The 22,951-nt window shown below is 45.1% G+C and overlaps 1 protein-coding gene across 1 annotated transcript in view; it reads right to left on the bottom strand.

Moving 5' to 3' along the window:
• Positions 1-20,947: 20,947 nt before the first annotated feature.
• rims1a (regulating synaptic membrane exocytosis 1a) overlaps positions 20,948-22,951 on the bottom strand; it is a gene marked incomplete at its 3' end in the record, with an annotated part of 159,388 nt that continues 157,384 nt past the window's right edge. Inside the window, 1 exon segment of the mRNA XM_084321094.1 lies at positions 20,948-21,166. Within this exon segment, the coding sequence (XP_084177220.1) occupies positions 20,948-21,166 (219 nt within the window).

Here is a 22,951-nt window from a genome sequence, read left to right as displayed (position 1 = left end):
TTGGCTTCAATGTCGGTAGCTCTGGCTCCCCCATAACATTTGATCTCGGCTGGCTTGTCTAGCAAAATATGCCGGGTGATGGAGTCGCCAATCACAAGGACGGAACGACGGGGTTGCAGTGGAACCGGCTGCGTACTGGGACCGGAACCCGCAACACGTGTAAAATCATGTTGCGGAGCAGGTGCTGTTGAGGCCGAGGCCGAGCGGTTACACTGCCGCTTCGTAGTGGGCGCAAAGGCCTTGTCCTGAGCACTATGTCTGGGACTCTCCAGACGAGAAGACCTCGCTAGAGGCTCCTCAGAAAAGCCTGTAGTGTCCAAGACGTCTAAAGCTGACTGTTTTCCTGACTCAAGTTCAAGGACACGACTCTCTAACAGAGTTAACCTTTCTAGGAGAGAGGGACAGACAGGACAGACAGAACACATAGCCATGCTTACACCAGGTAGAGCAGGAACAAATAAAGATACGAAGTACTATGGATCAACTGCTAAAGGCTATGTGTATGAAGCCGATTGAAGGTTTAGCTAATGAGCTAAAACCAGTGGGTCGAGTAAGTTGACAAGCTAACAAGGCAAGACCAGAAAATGCAGGTACAAAGGAGTGGCCTGCTAGAGGAGGGCAGGTGAGGGGCAGTAGATACTCTAGTGCACTCGGTTGCCTCCTCGGATAACTCCAGCAGGAAAACTCCAAGTCTTTGTCTGTCTTAGTCGGTCGCCGGCGCTCTGCTGGCGCTTCGATAGACTACACTTAAATCCCTATTGAATATTGTCCCACACCTGTAGGGGGCTAGTCTCTGACTGATTGGACTAATTAGCACAGGCTGCTCAAGTCAAACCCAATGGGGTTGAAGAGAGCCTGATTGATTAAGAACAAACAATTATCAAAATATACAATGGATTGAGTACTAACTTACATTACTCAGCAAGAACACAGTGAAGTCAGCTCAGGTTTTAGAGAAATGTGTGCACAGGCAAATGTATTTAACAAGCTTTGCCTCTGACTGATTGGACTAATTACCACAGGCTGCTCAAGTCAAACCCAATGGGGTTGAAGAGAGCCTGATTGATTAAGAACAAACAATTATCAAAATATACAATGGATTGAGTACTAACTTACATTACTCAGCAAGAACACAGTGAAGTCAGCTCAGGTTTTAGAGAAATGTGTGCACAGGCAAATGTATTTAACAAGCTTTGCCTCTGACTGATTGGACTAATTACCACAGGCTGCTCAAGTCAAACCCAATGGGGTTGAAGAGAGCCTGATTGATTAAGAACAAACAATTATCAAAATATACAATGGATTGAGTACTAACTTACATTACTCAGCAAGAACACAGTGAAGTCAGCTCAGGTTTTAGAGAAATGTGTGCACAGGCAAATGTATTTAACAAGCTTTGCCTCTGACTGATTGGACTAATTACCACAGGCTGCTCAAGTCAAACCCAATGGGGTTGAAGAGAGCCTGATTGATTAAGAACAAACAATTATCAAAATATACAATGGATTGAGTACTAACTTACATTACTCAGCAAGAACACAGTGAAGTCAGCTCAGGTTTTAGAGAAATGTGTGCACAGGCAAATGTATTTAACAAGCTTTGCCTCTGACTGATTGGACTAATTACCACAGGCTGCTCAAGTCAAACCCAATGGGGTTGAAGAGAGCCTGATTGATTAAGAACAAACAATTATCAAAATATACAATGGATTGAGTACTAACTTACATTACTCAGCAAGAACACAGTGAAGTCAGCTCAGGTTTTAGAGAAATGTGTGCACAGGCAAATGTATTTAACAAGCTTTGCCTCTGACTGATTGGACTAATTACCACAGGCTGCTCAAGTCAAACCCAATGGGGTTGAAGAGAGCCTGATTGATTAAGAACAAACAATTATCAAAATATACAATGGATTGAGTAGTAACTTACATTACTCAGCAAGAACACAGTGAAGTCATTTCCTTGTCACCGTGCCGTCTATTCTGAGTGTCTGCCATATAATAACTGTACTGTCTGGCAAGTAATAATAATAATAAGTAGTAGTGGTTTAATCCATCACAATCTTTAATACAGTCAGGGTTTTGTAACCCCTCAGTTACAATTGGTCCTTCGAGCCGGAGGGTATCAGTAATCTTAATCATATTAATAGTGATATGGCCAGCGGCGGACACTCTCCAAACGGCTCTCCCAAACTATCGCGCCCTAGGCACCAACGTCAGCCCCCTCCACAATTGGAGGACTACGCTTTCGTTTTACCTCCTAGCTTATCTAAAAAGACGTTAAGCATGGATAAAACTAATAGTTTAAGCATGCCCAATCCTATCGACTTGTCGGCCCCACTAGTAGAGACCCCAGCGGGTTCAAACGAAACTGACTTAGCTCACGGGGGGGACAAGCGGGACATGACGTGACTATACCCAAAGACCTCAGCACCACCGAGATAGACCTCGGAGCGCCAAAGGATAAAGACAGTGCCACCGGGATGGACCCCGGAACGCCAAAGGATAAAGACAGCGCCACCGAGATGGACCTCGGAACGCAAGAGACCAAAGAGCGCGCACCCGAGATAGACCTCGGCACGCACCAAAGAGAAGAGTACCGCGTCTCAGAGATGGACCTCGGGGCGCGGGAGAAAATAAGAAGCAGCGCTCTCGAGATGGACCTCGGAGCGCGTAAAGAGAACAGGTCACCACCAAGTCCTGTCAACGCCAGATCACCCTCATCAGCGTCATCCCCCAGCGAGGCTGACCAGAGACTAGCGCAAGCCCTGATCGCCACGCTGACAGCTTCAACCGAAAGAGACCGCATCCAGGGTGAGCGCGACGTCTCCAAGCGCAACAACAGAGTGAGCGCGAACATTCTGCAGTGGAAAGAGAACGTCTCCAAGCGCAACAACAGAACGAGCGCGAACGCATCCGACTGGAAGAGAGTCGCCTCCAGGCTGACGCCGCGATGACCATCAGACTGGAAGAGAGGCGCCTCCAGGCTGAAGAAAACATCCAGCGAGACCGTGCCAATGCACAGCGCGACGCCGCCAATGCACAGCGCGAAGCGGAGCGGGACCGCCTGCAGGCGCAGATGATGGAGCAATTGCTCCAGAGGGCGACCCCCCACTCCTCCACCCGAAGCTCTCGGAGATCATCACTACACGGGTCGAGGGCACCTTCCCCTCCCCGACCAGTCTATACGGGACCCGACCAACGGGAAGATCCCGCCTACGTCGCCGAGAAACTAACTAAGAGACTTCAAGGCCTAACGGAGGATGATGGAGGACATCAAGCCCACCAGCACGAACCTATTTCGGACCAGGAGGCACAGTACAGCCCCGACCTCAGCCCCGAGCCGCTGCGTTACGAACCCCCGACCCAACCCAGGGGTGAGTTTAATACACAGTCAGCACCGAGGAGCAGTACCTGGGGGCCCGGCCTCTGGTTCCCACCCAGCACTAACCCACGACCACCAGTATGGGGAGACTCGCCCAGGAGGCCTCTCCCCCTACGCGGATCGGTGTCCCAGCCATCCATGGCATCTTACCTTGGGACACCCACATTCCCAGACTTTACGCGTGAGGACAGAGCACAGTATACTGAACTACGCATGTGTTTAGAGACTATTATGTCCGAGGTACATGACGAGTCCTATAAGTATGCCATCCTCCTCAAGCACCTTAAAGTACCCAGAGCGCATAACATAGCGCTGGCATATTCAAACTCAAGAACCCCCTATTCTGATGCTCTGGTGGCCCTCGACGCGCGCTATGGACGCATATGGGATTACGTAATTCAAGAAATACGGGATATCGACCGCCTCCCCCCAGCTAAAGACAATAGAGCACTAGATGACCTCTCTATCAAGGTGCAATCCCTTGTAGGGATGCTCGGGTCACAGAAGGAGAAGGGGAGATATGAACTATATGCCAATTCCAACGTGGAGCGGATACTGGAGAAGCTCCCTCCAGCCCGCCAAGAGCGTTTTCGGCGGCAGAGAGACCACCGTGACCCTCACGGCCCAGAACCATCCCTCCTAGACCTTGCTGACTTCCTAGCCAGGGAGGTCAGCAGTCTACGACTAGACACGTTCGCGTGGGGTGGCCCTAACCCTAAAGATGGACCGAGGAGGTTCAATGACAACCGCCGGTCCGTGACCGTGATGCACCAGGCCGAGTCAGTGCCGCGGCACAAGAGCCATAACACCCCCCCCGCGAAGGGAAAATGGAAGATTGCCTGCCAGTATTGTGACCACGAACATTGGCTATCTCAATGCGACACCTTTAAGAAGTTGACCGCTGACGAAGTGAGTCAGTGGATCAAAGCGAACCGCCGCTGCTTCCGCTGTGCGCGCAGCCACATGGCAGCTGAGTGCCGACTGAAGAAAAGATGCAGCAAGTGCGACGGCGCCCACCTGGATGTCCTACACGAGAGCAACAAGCGGAGACCCGTACCACAAAGCAGCTCGAGAGCAGATGTCCTATATATAGACCCTGCGAAGAGCGGAAGCTCCCGAGTGCTCCTGAAGGTGGTCCGAGTGCTCTTAAGCTACGGAGACAAGGTCCTGGACACTTACGCCGTCCTCGACGATGGGTCAGAAAAGACTCTCCTCCTCGCTTCCGCCGCAGCCCAGTTGGGCCTGCGGGGTACCGAAGAAACAATGACAATCCGTACTATTCGGCGAGACCTAAATACCATAAAGGGCGAAAACGTCTCATTCACAATAGCAGCGGTCGAGCAGCCCGAGAAACGGTACAGCATCACTAATGCATTTACAAGCCATGACATAGGTCTGTCACGCTATAACTACCCCATCCCACAGCTGATGGAGAAGTACGCGCACCTACGCCGACTGCCTATACCGCTCATCGACGGCGCCACACCGACCCTGCTCATAGGCTCCGACCACGCAGACCTCATCGTCCCGACGGACGCGGTCCACATCGGACCCAGAGGCTGCCCAGCCGCGGTCAAGACCCGCCTGGGCTGGACGCTCCAAGGCCCTCTCTCCGGGCCTTCCAACCGACCAACGTCCACACGCTGCCTCTACACGAGGGTAAGCGATAACGACACCACCCTCTTGCAGCACGTCGAGAGACTATGGACATTAGACTCGATGCCCTTCAAGAACGAACGGAAACTACTTCGCTCCAAGGAAGACAAGTACGCCATAGCTCTCCTCGAGCAGAAGACAAAGAGGGTCGAGGTCGACGGAGTGATGAGATACGCAACTCCACTCTTGAGGCGGGAGGGGATGCCCACCCTCCATGCATCAAAAGAAGCGACACAACGCTATCTACAGAACACCGAGCGGCGTCTCGCTAAAGACCCCCCTCAAGCAACGATATACCGCGCTGAGATCGACAAGCTGATCACGGCTGGACATATAAAGAAAATAGATGACCAAGAGGCAGACCAGACGACTGAATCCTGGTACGTGCCCCATCACAAGGTCCACCACAACGGCAAGAACCGCATTGTATTTAACTGCAGTTATCAGATCGGACTACAGAACCTGAATAACTTGCTCCTGCCCGGCCCGACACTCGGCCCCTCCCTCCTCGGCGTACTACTACGTTTCCGCCAGGACAAAGTAGCAATCAGCGGCGATATCAAAGGAATGTTCCTACAAGTGCGACTGATGGAGGAGGACAAGCCCATGCTGCGGTTCCTGTGGAGAGAGAGGATCGACGATGACCCTCCATCTACCAATGGGAGGTCCTCCCCTTCGGCACCACATGCAGTCCATGCTGCGCCACGTTCGCACTACAAAAGCACGTGGCCGAAGACCCTGGAGCCGACGAGGAGGTCAGACACAGCGTGGAAAGGAGTTTCTACGTGGACAACTGCCTACAGAGCGTATCAACGCCAGAGGAAGTGGAAAGCATCTTGCTGAAGCTACGAGCCTCCCTGGTCAAAGGCGGCTTCGACCTTAGGCAATGGGCCAGCAGTGACCCTCACGTACTCCGCAGCCTCCCCCCAGAGACAAAGGCAGCAAGCAGCGAGACCTGGATGGCGACCACCCCAGGTGAAGCACAGGAAATTACATTGGGCCTCGTCTGGCGCTTCAAAACAGACTCGCCCCATTACAAGCACACACCCCTGACCAAGGAGCAGGGAAGGTCGACCCCTCCACCGACCACTCGACGGAGTGTATACAGAACACTCGCAAGCCAATACGACCCGCTGGGGTGTATCCTACCTTACACCACTCGTGCGAAGATGCTGGTGCGAGAACTGTGGGACAAGGAGCAGGGCTGGGAGGACCCCATACCCGAGCACCTGGCTTCCACCTGGAGAGAGTGGGAGGGAGAACTCGACTCGCTCCAAGATGTGAACATTCGACGGAGCTACTTCCCACCCACAGTGCGGCTGGAGACGTGTCAGATAGACCTGCACGTCTTCAGTGACGCCTCAGAAGTGGCTTACGGATCGGTGGCTTACTTGCGAGCCCGAGAGGAGGGAGGAGAAGTACATACAGCCTTCGTCCTGGCCCGCTCAAGGATAGCTCCCCGCAAGCAGCAATCTATCCCGCGTCTAGAGCTCTGCGCAGCTCTGGTAGGCGCGCAACGCGCCACGCTGATACAAAGCGAACTCACCATAACGGTGCGAAAGACAATTCTGTGGTCAGACTCCATGACTGTGCTCACTTGGATCCAGTCCAATTCTTGTCGATACAAAGTTTTCGTCGGAGTCCGAGTCACCGAGATTCAAGACTTGGTAGGATCAGCGTGTTGGAGATACGTTGACACTAAGCAGAACCCAGCTGATGTCATCACACGGGGGATGTCCTTAGACGACCTCACACGTCTTAACCCTTACAGTGACGGTCCTGAGTTCCTCAAGCTCCCGGAGGAGAAGTGGCCTACCCCCACACCACGGGAGGCGAGTCAAGAGGAGGCAGAGATCAAGAAGTCTATGTTCTGCGGGCTGACGCACGCCCCGGCTCCAACGGACCCGAACCTAGACGACTGCTTAACCCATGAGAGCGCTCAGAAAAGGACATTCTTGTGGCACCACCCTGAGGTTCCCCCCACCACAGACCTTGACGCATCGAACTACAAAGAGGCCGAACTCCTTCTGCTAAGGAGAGCCCAAAGAGACTCATTCCCAGAAGAACTAGACTGCCTGAAAGGGGACAAGCCAGTCCCCTCAGACAGCCGACTTCTCACTCTGGCCCCAGAGCTCGACGCCCAGCACCTCATCAGGGTGGGTGGTCGTTTGAGAAGGGCCCCGGACGTGACTGACGATGCTAAGCATCCTATCGTCCTCAACAGCCGACACAAGATAACCGAGCTGATCATACAAAAGTACAACGAGGTGGTGCACCACGCGGGGGCAGAGAGAGTCTTCGCTGAGATCAGAAGATGCTTCTGGATACTCCAAGGGAGAGAAGCAGTACGTCGCTTCCAACGGACTTGCCTAACCTGTCGCAAGTGGCGAGCACAGCCCAGTATACCGATGATGGCCGACCTGCCTCCCTGCCGCCTCCGACTCGGCAAGAGGGCCTTCCACTCCACGGGCGTGGACTGCTTCGGCCCATTCAACGTCAAGAAAGGAAGAGGGACAGAGAAGAGGTGGGGCATTGTGTACAAGTGTATGACCACCCGAGCTGTTCATATAGAAATCCTCCAGACCATGAGTACGGACTCATTCCTCATGTCCTTCCGGAGATTTCAAGCCCGGAGAGGAACCCCGTCTGTGTTGTTGTCCGACCAAGGGACAAACTTCAAAGGAGGAGACAGAGAATTGAGAGAGAGCTTCCTGGCTATGGGTGAAGAACTTAAGACCCGCCTCGCTCCCGCTCAGATCACATTCCAGTTCAACCCCCCGAACGCCCCTCATTTCGGGGGAACCTGGGAAAGAGAAGTCCGTTCTATAAAGACTGCTATGTACACCGTGCTTGGGGCCCAGACCGTGGTGGAGGAAGTCCTGATGACAGTCCTCACGGAGATCGAGGGCGTCTTGAACTCTAAGCCCCTCGGTTACGTCTCAAGTGATGTAGCAGACGTCGACCCAGTCACCCCAAACTATCTCTTGATGGGGTGGCTGGACCCTGCCCTTCCACAGGCGGTGTACAGACATGATGAGATGAACGGCCGGAGAATGTGGAGACACAGTCAAGTATTGGCCGACCAGTTTTGGATCCGTTTCCTCCTCCATTATCTACCATCCCTCCAAGCCCGTCAGAAGTGGGTAAAGGACAGGGACAACCTGAAGGTGGGCACAGTCGTCATGATAATAGACCAGTCACTACCCCGAGCTACGTGGCCGGCCGGCCGCGTGAGCAGAGTGATTGCTGGTGCCGATGGGAAGGTCAGAGCGGCAGAAGTCATAGTCCAAGGGCGGACTTACACCCGACCTGTGGCGAAGCTGATAGAGTTGCCTGAGATCCCTGACTCCCCTGATGACGACCATGACCCACTGACTTTGTAGATTGCCCTACTCCTCACAACAAGTATGGAGCAGTTGACTGGACCATTAATCTGTCTCCCTTTACTAATTAGGTGCGGACTAATTAGGAGGCGGCTGTTGTGAAGGGCCAGATTAACACTGAGAATCTACGTTTTATTGTTTTATATAACTTGTATATTATTTATATATATAAGCTATATCCCTTTAAGCCTCCGTTTGAATCATAGTAATATTCGCTTTCCTCATTGGATAATGCCCTTGACGTTCGCGGCGCCAAGGACCGCGCCCCTGAGTCAGGTTCAAAGGCGAGTCTGGACATGTTGGGACATGCCTGGTGCCGGCGCATTGATTCCAGACGAGAGCTGAGGCTGGGCACTAGAAAGCCCTCTAAGTATATATATCGTGGAAGGTGCGAACAGTAGCAGTTCGTTCGTAGTGTGTCAGATCTAATGCAGTAACGTGATGTTCGTCTAAGCAAGCAGTGCATGTCTAAGTAGCAGTTGTATTAAGTAACGTCAAGTTCGACCTAGCTTAATGTGAAGTAAAGAGTCGTCATTTAGTGTGAATCGTATTACAGCAGTTTGTTCGGTGTGCAGCATTAACAAGCAGTTCGTTCGTGTAGTAACTAGTTTAAACCTTAGCAAGTGTGTGTGGACTTAGTAATTAGTGCCAGCACACGAGGAGGGCCTAGTCGCAGAACTATTGGACATGTGCATACTGGAACCTACCGCGGCGATATTGTAGAACCATTATTGGTTGGATTATAGTGATTGTGGAACGTACTACCGTGGAGAAGAGCATCGTTAATACCCACTGTCGTTTGGATTAACTACCTTGAAGATCTTACCTCGGGCTAGCTTCAAGGACGAAGCTGGCTGGCTATCATCATTGCTATCGAGCATTGGATTACAGCTATTACCTTGCTACTGAGCACTTGGATTATAAGGACCGGATCCGTATGAGAACCCCTTTTCTTCAAGTGAACAGACTGAGTATCCGTGCCTTCTTCCTTCTCCTAGAGCTTACAACTCTGGGAGGATATCACCTGTCTCCAGCGGTACCCTCGTTTGCCCCCCTATATTGCGATCCCACGCCAGGCGGCGTTTGGTCTAGTATACCCAGCTTAGGAATTATTCATTCCCACTGACTTTGCTACTCACTGACTTTCTCATATTATTCGCCATAAAAGCGCGACCAAGTAATTCCCATTTTGTATATTGCTGCATAATAATAAATACTATAAATGATATTTCCTTGTCACCGTGCCGTCTATTCTGAGTGTCTGCCATATAATAACTGTACTGTCTGGCAAGTAATAATAATAATAAGTAGTAGTGGTTTAATCTATCACAATCTTTAATACAGTCAGGGTTTTGTAACCCCTCAGTTACAGGGGACCCTGATGTAAACAAGACGAAAGTCTTTCTCTGGTCTGCATCCCCTTAACAATTGTATGTATTGAGCTGTACTGTACTGTACCCATTCTGCAATCTGTTAATAAACTTCAACCAATCAATGTGATCGGACCAAGACAATGCACCATCAAGCCAGAGTCCTAAAAGCTTCACAGTCTTTACCTGTTCAATGGTTTGACCCTCAATCTGTAAATTCAATTTGGGATTGTGTGATAGTATATAATTAGAGCCGAATATTATGCACTTTGTTTTTGATCAATTAGGCATAAATTTATTTGATTTTATCCAGTTATATATAATGCTCAGCTCACTAGACAGAACCTGACTAAGCTCTGTACATGTTGCAGCCGCATAATAAATAGTGGAATCGTCGGCATACATTGTCAAATTAGCTCTACTAATTGCAAACGGCATGTCATTTGTAAAAATTGAGAATAAGAGGGGTCCTAGGCAACTTCCTTGCGGGACCCCGCAGTCCAGGGCCCTACTGCTCGATAGAGCCCCATTAAAATAAACTCTCTGCGACCTGGCCGACAGATAACTCCTAACCCATTGGATTGCAGATGATTTAAAACCATAGCACACAAGTTTAGACGTTAAAATGTTGTGGTCGATTACATCGAAGGCTGCGCTAAAATCAAGTAATACAGTACCAATGAGCTTTGAGTTGTCCATAGAGGTGAGCCAACTATCAGACATTTGAGTGATGGCGGTACAGGTGGAATTCCCAGGCCTATACGCATGTTGGAATAAAGTAGTTAAACCATTAGTAGAGAAATAGACTTGTATTTGCTCATACACAATTGTTTCCAACAGTTTGCTAAGTACTGGCAAAATGCTGATAGGCCTGCTATTGGGACAACAGAAAGTTGCTTGTGTGTCTTTCGGTAGTGGGATGATCTTTCCCTCCTTCCACAATTTTGGACACACGCCACTAATCAAACATCTATTAAAAATATGACAGATTGGTTTCGAAACATATGCCGCAGATCAGGAGGTCAGTACCAACAGGGCCGCCAACAGGTAGAGAGCTCAACAACCTTTCAACCATTCCAGCATAAATCTGGTGGAATTCAAAAGTGCACATCTTATTATTCATGATGTGCTTTTTTATAATCTGAAGTGGCTTAGTCAAGTAGACGCCATATGATTCTACATCTTTTTACCCATGATTTCCTTCATTACATTCCATAATTTTTTACTGTTGTTACCGCTTTCAGAAATTCTCTTTTGATAGTAGGTTCTTTTATTTATTTTATTCATTTTGGTTACCTGATTTCTTAACGTACAATAAAGTTTTCTGTCAACAGAAGATCCAGAAAGAGCAGCAACCTTTTTGGCCTCGTCCCTTTGAGCCATCAAGTTCTTCAGTACTATATCTATCCATGGCGCACATTTTGCTTTAGCCGTGAATTTCCTTAATGGTGCATGAATGTTCACAATTTTCATAAAATGCTCCATAAATAAATTCAGGATCGTCAATGGTGCATACATCAGCCCATTCAATATTCTTAAGATCTTCAAGAAAAACATCTTAATTAAATTTCTTATATGATCTAGAAATTATAATTTTGGGACAGGCCCTAGGTAGCTTAGTTCTCCTGGAGACAGAAACTAAATGATGGTCACTGAAGCCAACTGGGACTGAAACGGGTGAAGAGCACAGATCGGGAGTATTAGTGTAAATGTGATCAATACATTTAGAAGTTTTAACCCCAAAATTATTCATGGCAATTCTCGTTGGTTGGAACATTTATTGCAATAATCCACAGGTGTCAGTTATGGTTTTGAGCCTGTTCTTCAGAGGACAGTTTTCAGAAAGCCAATCGATATTAAAATCAACAAGACAGTACAACTCTCTATTTTCCTCTGTGGCCCTGTCCAACATGTCACACAAGCTACTTAAGGTGGCACGGTGGTGTAGTGGTTAACACTGTCGCCTCACAGCAAGAAGGTCCAGGGTTCAATTCCCGCTTGGGGACCAGGTTTCCATGATGCCAGGTACCCAGGTGGGGTATCTCCCAGGCCTTTCTGTGTGGAGTTTGCATGTTCTCCCCGTGCTCGCAAGGGTTTCCCCCTCGATAAGATAAACCCAATGGAAAAAACATGCACAACAACAGATCGCTAACGCTGTGGCGTCCTTGACGAAGACGGACAGGAGCACTTGGATTGGTTCACCTGGCGCGGCTCACGTTGACGCCTGTCTGCTCCCGGCTGCCCTTGGGGGGAAGGACGACGGGATGGGTTAATCGCAGAGACTAATCGCATCAGCGATCCTACAGACAATGCATGCGTTCCGGTGTGTGTGTGTGTTGTGGATAATAGCCAATGCCAATTAAAGACCTCTGAGCAGGTCCTGCATTATTATTATATTATTATATTATTATTATTATTATTATTATTATTATTATTATTATTATTATTATTATTATTATTATTATTATTATTATTATTATTATTATTATTATTATTATTATTATTATTATTATTATTATTATTATTATTATTATTATTATTATTATTATTATTATTATTATTATTATTATTATTATTATTATTATTATTATTATTATTATTATTATTATTATTATTATTATTATTATTATTATTATTATTATTATTATTATTATTATTATTATTATTATTATTATTATTATTATTATTATTATTATTATTATTATTATTATTATTATTATTATTATTATTATTATTATTATTATTATTATTATTATTATTATTATTATTATTATTATTATTATTATTATTATTATTATTATTATTATTATTAGTGTGGGTGACCTGGCGAAGCCAGGTTGCCACCCACACTATACATATCCATACTCTTTTTATTATTTATTTATTTATTCCACCGATTTTGCAAACACTTTGCAACACGTAAGCGTTCGCGCCCCATACACGTGAAAGGTATCAAAACGAGCGGCTTGCCTATGGCAACACCGGTCTCCGATCTCGTAAAGTTTCACCGCACCGTCTGGCTACGAATCGACTTTAAACGGTAAAATATCGGTCCCATTGGGAATGCATTGCATTTTAGAGTGTAGCAGCTGAAATAATCTTTTTCCCCCTACCTTGGGTGAATTGCGAGTGTGATCTCAATTTTGGACGTAGAAATAAAACAAACACATCAAAACGATGACACGGCTGTCATCCCGCTCACAAAAGAAAAATAAATGGAATTGGACATTTCTATCTCAACTGACGACCATTTGTTTGAAGGTTCTCCTCCCCATTGACCGCCATGCAATCGCACTCTAGAAATCACATTTTTCACACTATTTTTTAGCCTTCTGTTCCGATCGCCGAAGGAGTGCCACAATATTGCACGAATGTCACAATATCGCGCACAACCCTTCGCCTACTCGTTGTAGTGCTCATGTGCGCGTCACAACGCTTCATCTCTTATAGTTTTCTTTTAATCAATGTGACAATGCAGTCATGCATCTGCCTCCATACAAATGCATTGGATAGAAAATATGCAAGTCATAGTGATTGCTTCACCTGTGTGGCTCATGGCTCACTCATGATTGGTTCAGCTGTGTGGCTCGTGGCTGAGCTGCCAATGACATCATCCACTTAACCCATCATTGGCCATCACTGTGTTGCAGTACTGAATTGCTGACAGCGCCCTCTGTCTTGTGGGTTGTGTCATTGTACTCAGTAGGGATATCCTCTTTCATTTTTCATTGGTCCATGTTGACCACCTTTCATTGGTCGATGTTGACCACTCCCCCGATCCTTAGACCACGCCCCCTTAGGCCACACCCCCTCAGTGTATCTCTTGAACCGTTTGTCGTAGAGACTTGCGGATTGTGCCATTGTACTCGGTGTAATAGTGTAATAGTGTGTAATAGTGTAATAGTGTGTAATAGTGTAATAGTGTAATAGTGTGTAATAGTGTAATAGTGTGTAATAGTGTGTAATAGTGTAATAGTGTGTAATAGTGTGTAATAGTGTAATAGTGTAATAGTGTGTAATAGTGTAATATTGTGTAATAGTGTAATAGTGTAATAGTGTGTAATAGTGTAATAGTGTGTAATAGTGTAATAGTGTAATAGTGTGTAATAGTGTAATATTGTGTAATAGTGTGTAATAGTGTAATAGTGTAATAGTGTGTAATAGTGTAATAGTGTCTAATAGTGTAATAGTGTGTAATAGTGTAATAGTGTAATAGTGTAATAGTGTGTAATAGTGTAATAGTGTGTAATAGTGTAATAGTGTGTAATAGTGTAATAGTGTAATAGTGTGTAATAGTGTAATAGTGTGTAATAGTGTAATATTGTAATAGTGTGTAATAGTGTAATAGTGTGTAATAGTGTAATAGTGTAATAGTGTGTAATAGTGTAATAGTGTAATAGTGTGTAATAGTGTAATAGTGTAATAGTGTGTAATAGTGTAATAGTGTGTAATAGTGTAATAGTGTGTAATAGTGTAATAGTGTAATAGTGTGTAATAGTGTACTAGTGTGTAATAGTGTAATAGTGTAATAGTGTGTAATAGTGTAATCGTGTAATAGTGTGTAATAGTGTAATAGTGTGTAATAGTGTAATAGTGTAATAGTGTAGTGTGTAATAGTGTAATAGTGTAATAGTGTGTAATAGTGTAATAGTGTAATAGTGTGTAATAGTGTAATAGTGTAATAGTGTGTAATAGTGTAATAGTGTAATAGTGTGTAATAGTGTAATAGTGTGTAATAGTGTAATAGTGTGTAATAGTGTAATAGTGTAATAGTGTGTAATAGTGTAATAGTGTGTAATAGTGTAATAGTGTGTAATAGTGTAATAGTGTAATAGTGTGTAATAGTGTAATAGTGTGTAATAGTGTAATAGTGTAATAGTGTGTAATAGTGTAATAGTGTCTAATAGTGTAATAGTGTGTAATAGTGTAATAGTGTAATAGTGTGTAATAGTGTAATAGTGTGTAATAGTGTAATAGTGTGTAATAGTGTAATAGTGTGTAATAGTGTAATAGTGTAATAGTGTGTAATAGTGTAATAGTGTGTAATAGTGTAATAGTGTGTAATAGTGTAATAGTGTAATAGTGTGTAATAGTGTAATAGTGTAATAGTGTGTAATAGTGTAATAGTGTGTAATAGTGTAATAGTGTAATAGTGTGTAATAGTGTAATAGTGTGTAATAGTGTAATAGTGTAATAGTGTGTAATAGTGTAATAGTGTGTAATAGTGTAATAGTGTGTAATAGTGTGTAATAGTGTAATAGTGTAATAGTGTGTAATAGTGTAATAGTGTGTAATAGTGTAATAGTGTAATAGTGTGTAATAGTGTAATAGTGTGTAATAGTGTAATAGTGTGTAATAATGTGTAATAGTGTAATAGTGTAATAGTGTGTAATAGTGTAATAGTGTCTAATAGTGTAATAGTGTGTAATAGTGTAATAGTGTGTAATAGTGTAATAGTGTGTAATAGTGTAATAGTGTGTAATAGTGTAATAGTGTGTAATAGTGTAATAGTGTAATAGTGTGTAATAGTGTAATAGTGTGTAATAGTGTAATATTGTAATAGTGTGTAATAGTGTAATAGTGTGTAATAGTGTAATAGTGTAATAGTGTGTAATAGTGTAATAGTGTAATAGTGTGTAATAGTGTAATAGTGTAATAGTGTGTAATAGTGTAATAGTGTGTAATAGTGTAATAGTGTGTAATAGTGTAATAGTGTAATAGTGTGTAATAGTGTACTAGTGTGTAATAGTGTAATAGTGTAATAGTGTGTAATAGTGTAATCGTGTAATAGTGTGTAATAGTGTAATAGTGTGTAATAGTGTAATAGTGTAATAGTGTAGTGTGTAATAGTGTAATAGTGTAATAGTGTGTAATAGTGTAATAGTGTAATAGTGTGTAATAGTGTAATAGTGTAATAGTGTGTAATAGTGTAATAGTGTAATAGTGTGTAATAGTGTAATAGTGTGTAATAGTGTAATAGTGTGTAATAGTGTAATAGTGTAATAGTGTGTAATAGTGTAATAGTGTGTAATAGTGTAATAGTGTGTAATAGTGTAATAGTGTAATAGTGTGTAATAGTGTAATAGTGTGTAATAGTGTAATAGTGTAATAGTGTGTAATAGTGTAATAGTGTCTAATAGTGTAATAGTGTGTAATAGTGTAATAGTGTAATAGTGTGTAATAGTGTAATAGTGTGTAATAGTGTAATAGTGTGTAATAGTGTAATAATGTGTAATAGTGTAATAGTGTGTAATAGTGTAATAGTGTAATAGTGTGTAATAGTGTAATAGTGTGTAATAGTGTAATAGTGTGTAATAGTGTAATAGTGTAATAGTGTGTAATAGTGTAATAGTGTAATAGTGTGTAATAGTGTAATAGTGTGTAATAGTGTAATAGTGTAATAGTGTGTAATAGTGTAATAGTGTGTAATAGTGTAATAGTGTAATAGTGTGTAATAGTGTAATAGTGTGTAATAGTGTAATAGTGTGTAATAGTGTGTAATAGTGTAATAGTGTAATAGTGTGTAATAGTGTAATAGTGTGTAATAGTGTAATAGTGTAATAGTGTGTAATAGTGTAATAGTGTGTAATAGTGTAATAGTGTGTAATAATGTGTAATAGTGTAATAGTGTAATAGTGTGTAATAGTGTAATAGTGTCTAATAGTGTAATAGTGTGTAATAGTGTAATAGTGTGTAATAGTGTAATAGTGTGTAATAATGTGTAATAGTGTAATAGTGTAATAGTGTGTAATAGTGTAATAGTGTCTAATAGTGTAATAGTGTGTAATAGTGTAATAGTGTGTAATAGTGTAATAGTGTGTAATAGTGTAATAGTGTGTAATAATGTGTAATAGTGTAATAGTGTAATAGTGTGTAATAGTGTAATAGTGTCTAATAGTGTAATAGTGTGTAATAGTGTAATAGTGTGTAATAGTGTAATAGTGTGTAATAGTGTAATAGTGTAATAGTGTGTAATATTGTGTAATAGTGTAATAGTGTTGCGGGTTGTGTCATTGCACTCAGTAGGGATATCCTCTTTGATTGGTCTATGTTGACCACTCCCCCGATCCTTAGGCCACGCCCCCTTTTTGTATCCTTTGAACCGTTTGTCATAGAGACTCGCGAGAGACACTCTCCCCCGTTGGCCGGCGGTGCACAGGCGTCACCCACACTTTCACAATTTCCCCCGCGCGGAATTGTCTAGTTATTATTATTATTATTATTATTATTATTATTAAATACTGTATATTGGCACTGGGCGCCCTATAACAGCAGCCAATAAGTATAGGTTTCAGGTGTGGGAGTTGCACTTGTAGCCATATAGCTTCAATATCATTTATCATTAAATCCTGCCTAAGTTTCACAGGGAAATGTTCACGAATAAAAATTGCCACACCACCACCAAACCTGTTTCTATCATGTCTGTAAATTGTGAAACCATAAATCTCAACCTCAGAATCTTCGAAGGAGCTGTCCAGATGAGTTTCGGAAACTGCTAGAATATCAACCTTATTTGACTCCAAGAATAGAGCAAGGTCATGAGTTTTGTTCCTCAGGCTACATATATTAATGTGAGCAAGGACTAGGCCTTTCCGCAGGTTGACTATGGCATCCATAATAAATGGTGATAAGTGATAATAGATTAAAATAGTGAATGTAACATGTCTTCTAGGATGGATGATCACTCTTCGGTCTTGAGCCCTGTGGAAGGCCCACTTGATCAGGGGCAGGGACCCCCAGAGTTGACTGGGTGGGCACTCTGTTCCTCTGATGTCGCCTGGGGCTTACTGAGCGCCCCTCCTGTCACACCATGTTCACCTGCTGGTGGCCTGCTGGCCATCTCTGGCATGGCACCTGCTTTGGTTGAGACTTGGAGGCTTTGTTGTTGGCCAGGTGGCTGTTGAATATCTTCCTGGTCATCAGCCCGCTTCTTTACTGGTGGGCTGGTCCCAGATTCTGAGCTTAGTGATCCAATTTCCCTCTGTCGCTTCACGCTTAAACGCTGGTATTCTGATGCCGTGATGACCTTTCCTTCTCTTATAGTTTCCTTGACGCAGGTCAACTTCCCCCCTCCGACCGCAAATTAACGCAGCATCAGTCGGGAGAAAATGTGTCCAAGCCCGACATTATAACACACAGAAACCACCGCCCTTCATAACCCCAGAGTGACTCACGTCGTCCACGAACGTTGCTGCACCTGTGGATACAAATAACTCCAGTCGATCACGTCTCTCGATCGTCCTCAACGACTCAATAAATTCCAGCCCAACTTCCCTCACGGACACGTCTTTTTTTTAGTTTTTTTTTCTTCCACACAGTCTTTTTATTTGTAAATAATAAAAATGAACTCTTGAATATAAAACATACACATCAGTAGAGCCACATCAGTTGTACAAACAAGAACTGTTGCAGTGAATACTTCATCTTCCATCTAGAATGGTGTGGTTAGGGAGTGGGAGCCACAGACTGTAAACAATCAGTACCCCGGGAGGCAATACTGACAAAGGAAAGGGCAGGTCAGCCACATCGCCAGGGGCTCGACAGAAACCTCCCGGATGACTCTCCGGAAACCAGAATTTCCGTTTTCGGCTTTAGAAGTCCAGTCCAAACCAGGGGGGGAAACAAAGAAACAGGAGTTGGACGGAAAGGGGCTTTTAAGGGTTAAAGAAAGAAAGAAAGAAAGAAAGGGGAAAAAAAGTTTTGTTCCAATCGGTTATCTTCTTTTGGCTGCATCTTGGGGGAGGAAAAAAAGCGGAAAGGCCCGTTGGCGCCCCCGGTGGCTTGCGGCCGCTCAGCAGCTCTGCGCCCATCAAGGGGACCCTTTCTGACTTTAGACAAGGAATGTCTTTGTGTGTCTGCAACATTTTTGTTTGTTGGGAACTTAGGTTTTCGAGCCGCTCGATCCCGACTTGTATGTACAGGGTGTGCATGTGCGCGTCAGTGTACAGGGTGTACAGTCGAATACACTCTCTTTATATTCATATATCTATATCTTTATAATTTCTGTAAAACTCCAAATTATACTTCATATACATTTAGCTGTTATACACACATTCTCTATCTCTGTCTCTACCCCCCCACCCCCCACACACACTGTCTTAGACTACTGTTTAAATCACCTACGTCCTCTGTCGTCGACCCACTTCGGAGCCCCGCCCCCTTTTCCCTTGATCCTCCAATCACGGCCCGCCGCTATCCGGAAAGCAACGTTTTGAGGACAGAGAAAATGGGGGCGGGGTTCGATATGGGTCGATTCCCAGGGGCTTGTGTTTGCTCAGTACTACAGAACAGCACTGTTCTCCAAAGGGTTAAAAAAAACTAAGAAAAACAAAGGAAAAAGAAAAAAAGTAAAATATTTATTTTTTGTTTTTTTTGGAGACTTCCCAATATGGATATCCAGACCCAGAGTGGTAGGTGTGGCCCTGGGCGGAGCTGATCCCCCATTGGTCCGCTCCTTGTTTTCAGGGGGGCGGGGGATGGCTTGGCATTTCTCTGTTTGTATTCATATTCAGTACGAGCAAACTGTACAAGTACATGCAACATACAAGCTGGCCTAAAAGTATGTGGAACTAACACACATTTAGTCTAGTCTCAGTTTTTTTTTCTTTTTTTTTTCTCTCAATATTCTTCGTTTAATTCGTCTCGTCTTTGTTTTACAAAAGAAGAAACCAAAAACCGCACATGCAGCCTGGGGGGAAGGGGGGGGGGGGCGGGGGCGGGGCTTCCCCGCGTCATGCTGCTCCCTCCCGCGGGGGGAGTAGGGGGAGGGTTAAGGGAGGGTCGAGGGTTGTTCGGGGACGGCTGCGACCAGGCCGGTTTCGGCCTTTTTTCCCCCCGAAACCCAAACATACACACACATTTAGGGAGTCTGCACCATATAGTATCATTCTGAACTCTAGGCAAAATAGAGAAAAGAAATTGAATCAAAATGAGAAAAATTAAAAAATTATAATAATAATAATTCATAAATTTGGCCTCTGTTTTCTTTCCCCTTTTTCGGAAGAAAAAAGCAAATATTTCTTTGCTTCGGTCCGAATAAAGGAGTCAAGCTTTTCCTTGTGCTTGCTTTGATCTCATGAAAAATAATGTGCATGTGCACGTGCAGGCTCCCTTCCCTATTGGCTAGTGAAACCCGCGACAACCGTTCCCCGGCGATGGAGACGAGGACATCTCTTTGACGGCACCGTACGCACACACGCACAGCTGCTTCGTCCACACACACACACGCACGCACGCACGCACGCACGCACACACGCACGCACGCACGCACGCACGCACGCACGCACGCACACACACACACACACACACACACACACACACACACACACACACACACACACACACACACACACACACACACACACACACACACACACACACACACACACGTCGTTCACTCACACACACTCATCATCTCGTCATCAACCTCCGACCTACGGCCTACTGCGATGAGCTCTACGATGATTGGCTGGGAGGAATGTCCGTTCTGCCACTCGATAGGGCGGGCTGCACATACTCGAAAGAAAGGAAGGAAGGAAGGAAGGAAGGAAGGAAGGAAGGAAGGAAGGAAGGAAGGAAGGAAGGAAGGAAGGAAGGAAGGAAGGAAGGAAGGAAGGAAGGAAGGAAGGAAGGAAGGAAGGAAGGAAGGAAGTGAAGGAACGAGGGAGGAGGAGGAGGAGGAGGAGGAGGAGGAGGAGGAGGAGGAGGAGGAAGGGGGGAACATAATGGGCCTGTCGCAGCCCAGGTGAAGGAGAGGAGGGGAGGAGGTGAAAAGTGGGAGGGGTAGGAGGTGAAAAGAGGGAAGGGTAGGAGGGGGGAGGTGAAAGGAGGGAGGGGTAGGAGGGGGGAGGTGAAAGGAGGGAGGGGTAGGAGGGGAGGAGGTGAAAGGAGGGAGGGGTAGGAGGAAGGAAGGAAGGGAGGCATGAGAAGTGATTGTCAGACTCCAGCTAAGCTCTGATTGGCTAGTTCTGTCTATCTCTCTATCTCGCTCGTTCTCATTCGGTCTCTCTCCATCTGGCTTTCTCATTGGTTGATCGAGGGGCGTGTTCCTGCGTGTGTGTTCATGCACTCTGCTCGCTCCTGGTCCAGTAGATCCATATATATTTATGTTCGTTTCTTTTTAGGGGGGGGAGGGCGCGGTCGCCTCTCCTGGTCACTAAGATCGAACGCCCGGGGGCGGTCCTGAGCTGTCCAATGACGTCTGGGACGCCAGCCGTGTGAGCGGAGTCAACGTGGGGTCCACCAATGAGGAGGGGGGGAACAGTTTGTACCAGCCAATCACTGTGCTGGAGAGGTCCAGCTCCTCCAATAGAATCTGTGCTACGCCCATGAAGCATTTGTGGTCCAGCCGCCCGTAGTCGCCCCACACAATGACCTGGGGAGGGGGAGGAGAGGAGGAGAGGAGGAGGGAGGTCAAGTTCAAGTTGTTTTATTTGTCACATATAAGGTACATGTACCAATGCTTGGTTCTGTATGAGCCTCCTGCGAATGTACTTCATACAGTAAAAAGAATAAAGACCAAACACTATACAAAATATACAAGTACAAATGCAAACAAAATGCAAAAATGAGGTAGAGATGTAGTGCAAATATTTAGTTAGTTAGTATAGTTAGAAATAGATGGTGTAGTGTTACAAGTGTTTACAGTGTCTAAAGTGAATGTTAAAGGTGACATTAAAGTGAGTGTGTGCATGTGGATGTGTGTGCAATGCATGTAGAATGGATGAGTTAGTACTGCATACAGTCATTTCTGAATCTCCCTCTGGGATAAATAAAGGTTTTCAATCCTGGTGGCCCGGGGATAGAAGCTCCCTTTGAGTCTCTCTGCACTGGCCACGAGGAGGGGTCAGATCTCAGAGGCACACAGGGTTATGGCTGGGGGTGGGAATCGCCAGAGACCTCACGATACGATACTATCGCGATACTTGCGTCACGATACGATAGTATCGCGATACTAAATATATCGCGATACGCGCGTGCACACAAAAATGCGCTCACAACTTTCACTCTACTGTCGCGCCGTGCGCCAAGTGCCCGGCACTTATCACCTAGTCTATGCATAGCATAACAAAGAAAGAGAAGTGCAAGACCAAAATACAAGCCCTGTGGGGGTTTGCTTGAGCTGGTCTCTGCACACGCGAGGGAACATGTATGCGCGTGCACGTGGCGTCCAGGCAGTTCTCCATTAGCCTAGTTCCAAACGTCTTCCTACTCCTACTGCATGCACAGGGAAGAAAAAGGTATGCATCTTCTTGTCTAACTCCAGGCAGTGGCGGCTGGCCGATAGAGGGTGCTAGGGCGCCGCCCCCCCTGGTGAAGAGAGCAGGAGAAGAAGAAAATGTTTTATTTTAATTTTTAATTTAGACCCCTAAAAATAAACTAAACATGTTTAAAATGAATAATATTTACTCATTTTAAGTATGTTTGTGTTTCAAATGCACAATAACGTTAATATATCAAATATAAATCATTGTTTTGTGATTCACATGACGTCACTGTCTCTCCTGATATAGAGAGTACCTCTAAAGCTGGGCGCATAGATGTAGCGCACACACTGTGCGCGTCACTGTATCATCGCAGCCAATGTAAATAGGTCAAGCAAATACATTTCGCCTATCAGTGCGTTCAAATATGATGTAACCGGGGCGCATTTTTCTAGCGCTCGAAGCAAGCTCTGTGCCACTGTACTCCCCACGTCGTCAGACAGAAAATAATGCGAGGAGGAGCCAGTTAGTCCTATTTTATTTATTCAGTTTCGATTCAGTGCGTTAGCTTAGCTAGGCTCATGGTTCGGTAATAAGATATAAGAAGTGTATTCTCAGGAGTTGGAGAGATCAGCACAAGATACTGTACATTACTGACAGTGTTGGATTTGGATTTATATGGAGTCTGGACAGTGGACACTTTATCAAGCCCTGCCGGACCACAAAAGCTTCTCGAAGGGTTAACGCGACGGCTCGAGGCTCGTTCCAACAAAACAACAAGTGAGTCTAACAATATGTACTGTTCTGTAGTTACTGAAACTGATTGAATATGGCAAGTCAAGATTCAAGAGGTTTATTTGTCACATACATGATACACAAGGCGTGCAGTGAGGTCTGATATATGAGTGAGTGGCCGGCTGGCCGCGATCTCTCTCTCTCTCTCTCTCTCTCTCTCT

This window comes from Notolepis coatsorum (genome assembly GCF_963971535.1).
Source record: "Notolepis coatsorum genome assembly, chromosome: 9".
Lineage (NCBI taxonomy): Eukaryota > Metazoa > Chordata > Actinopteri > Aulopiformes > Paralepididae > Notolepis > Notolepis coatsorum.
This window is presented reverse-complemented; position numbering and strand designations above follow the sequence as displayed.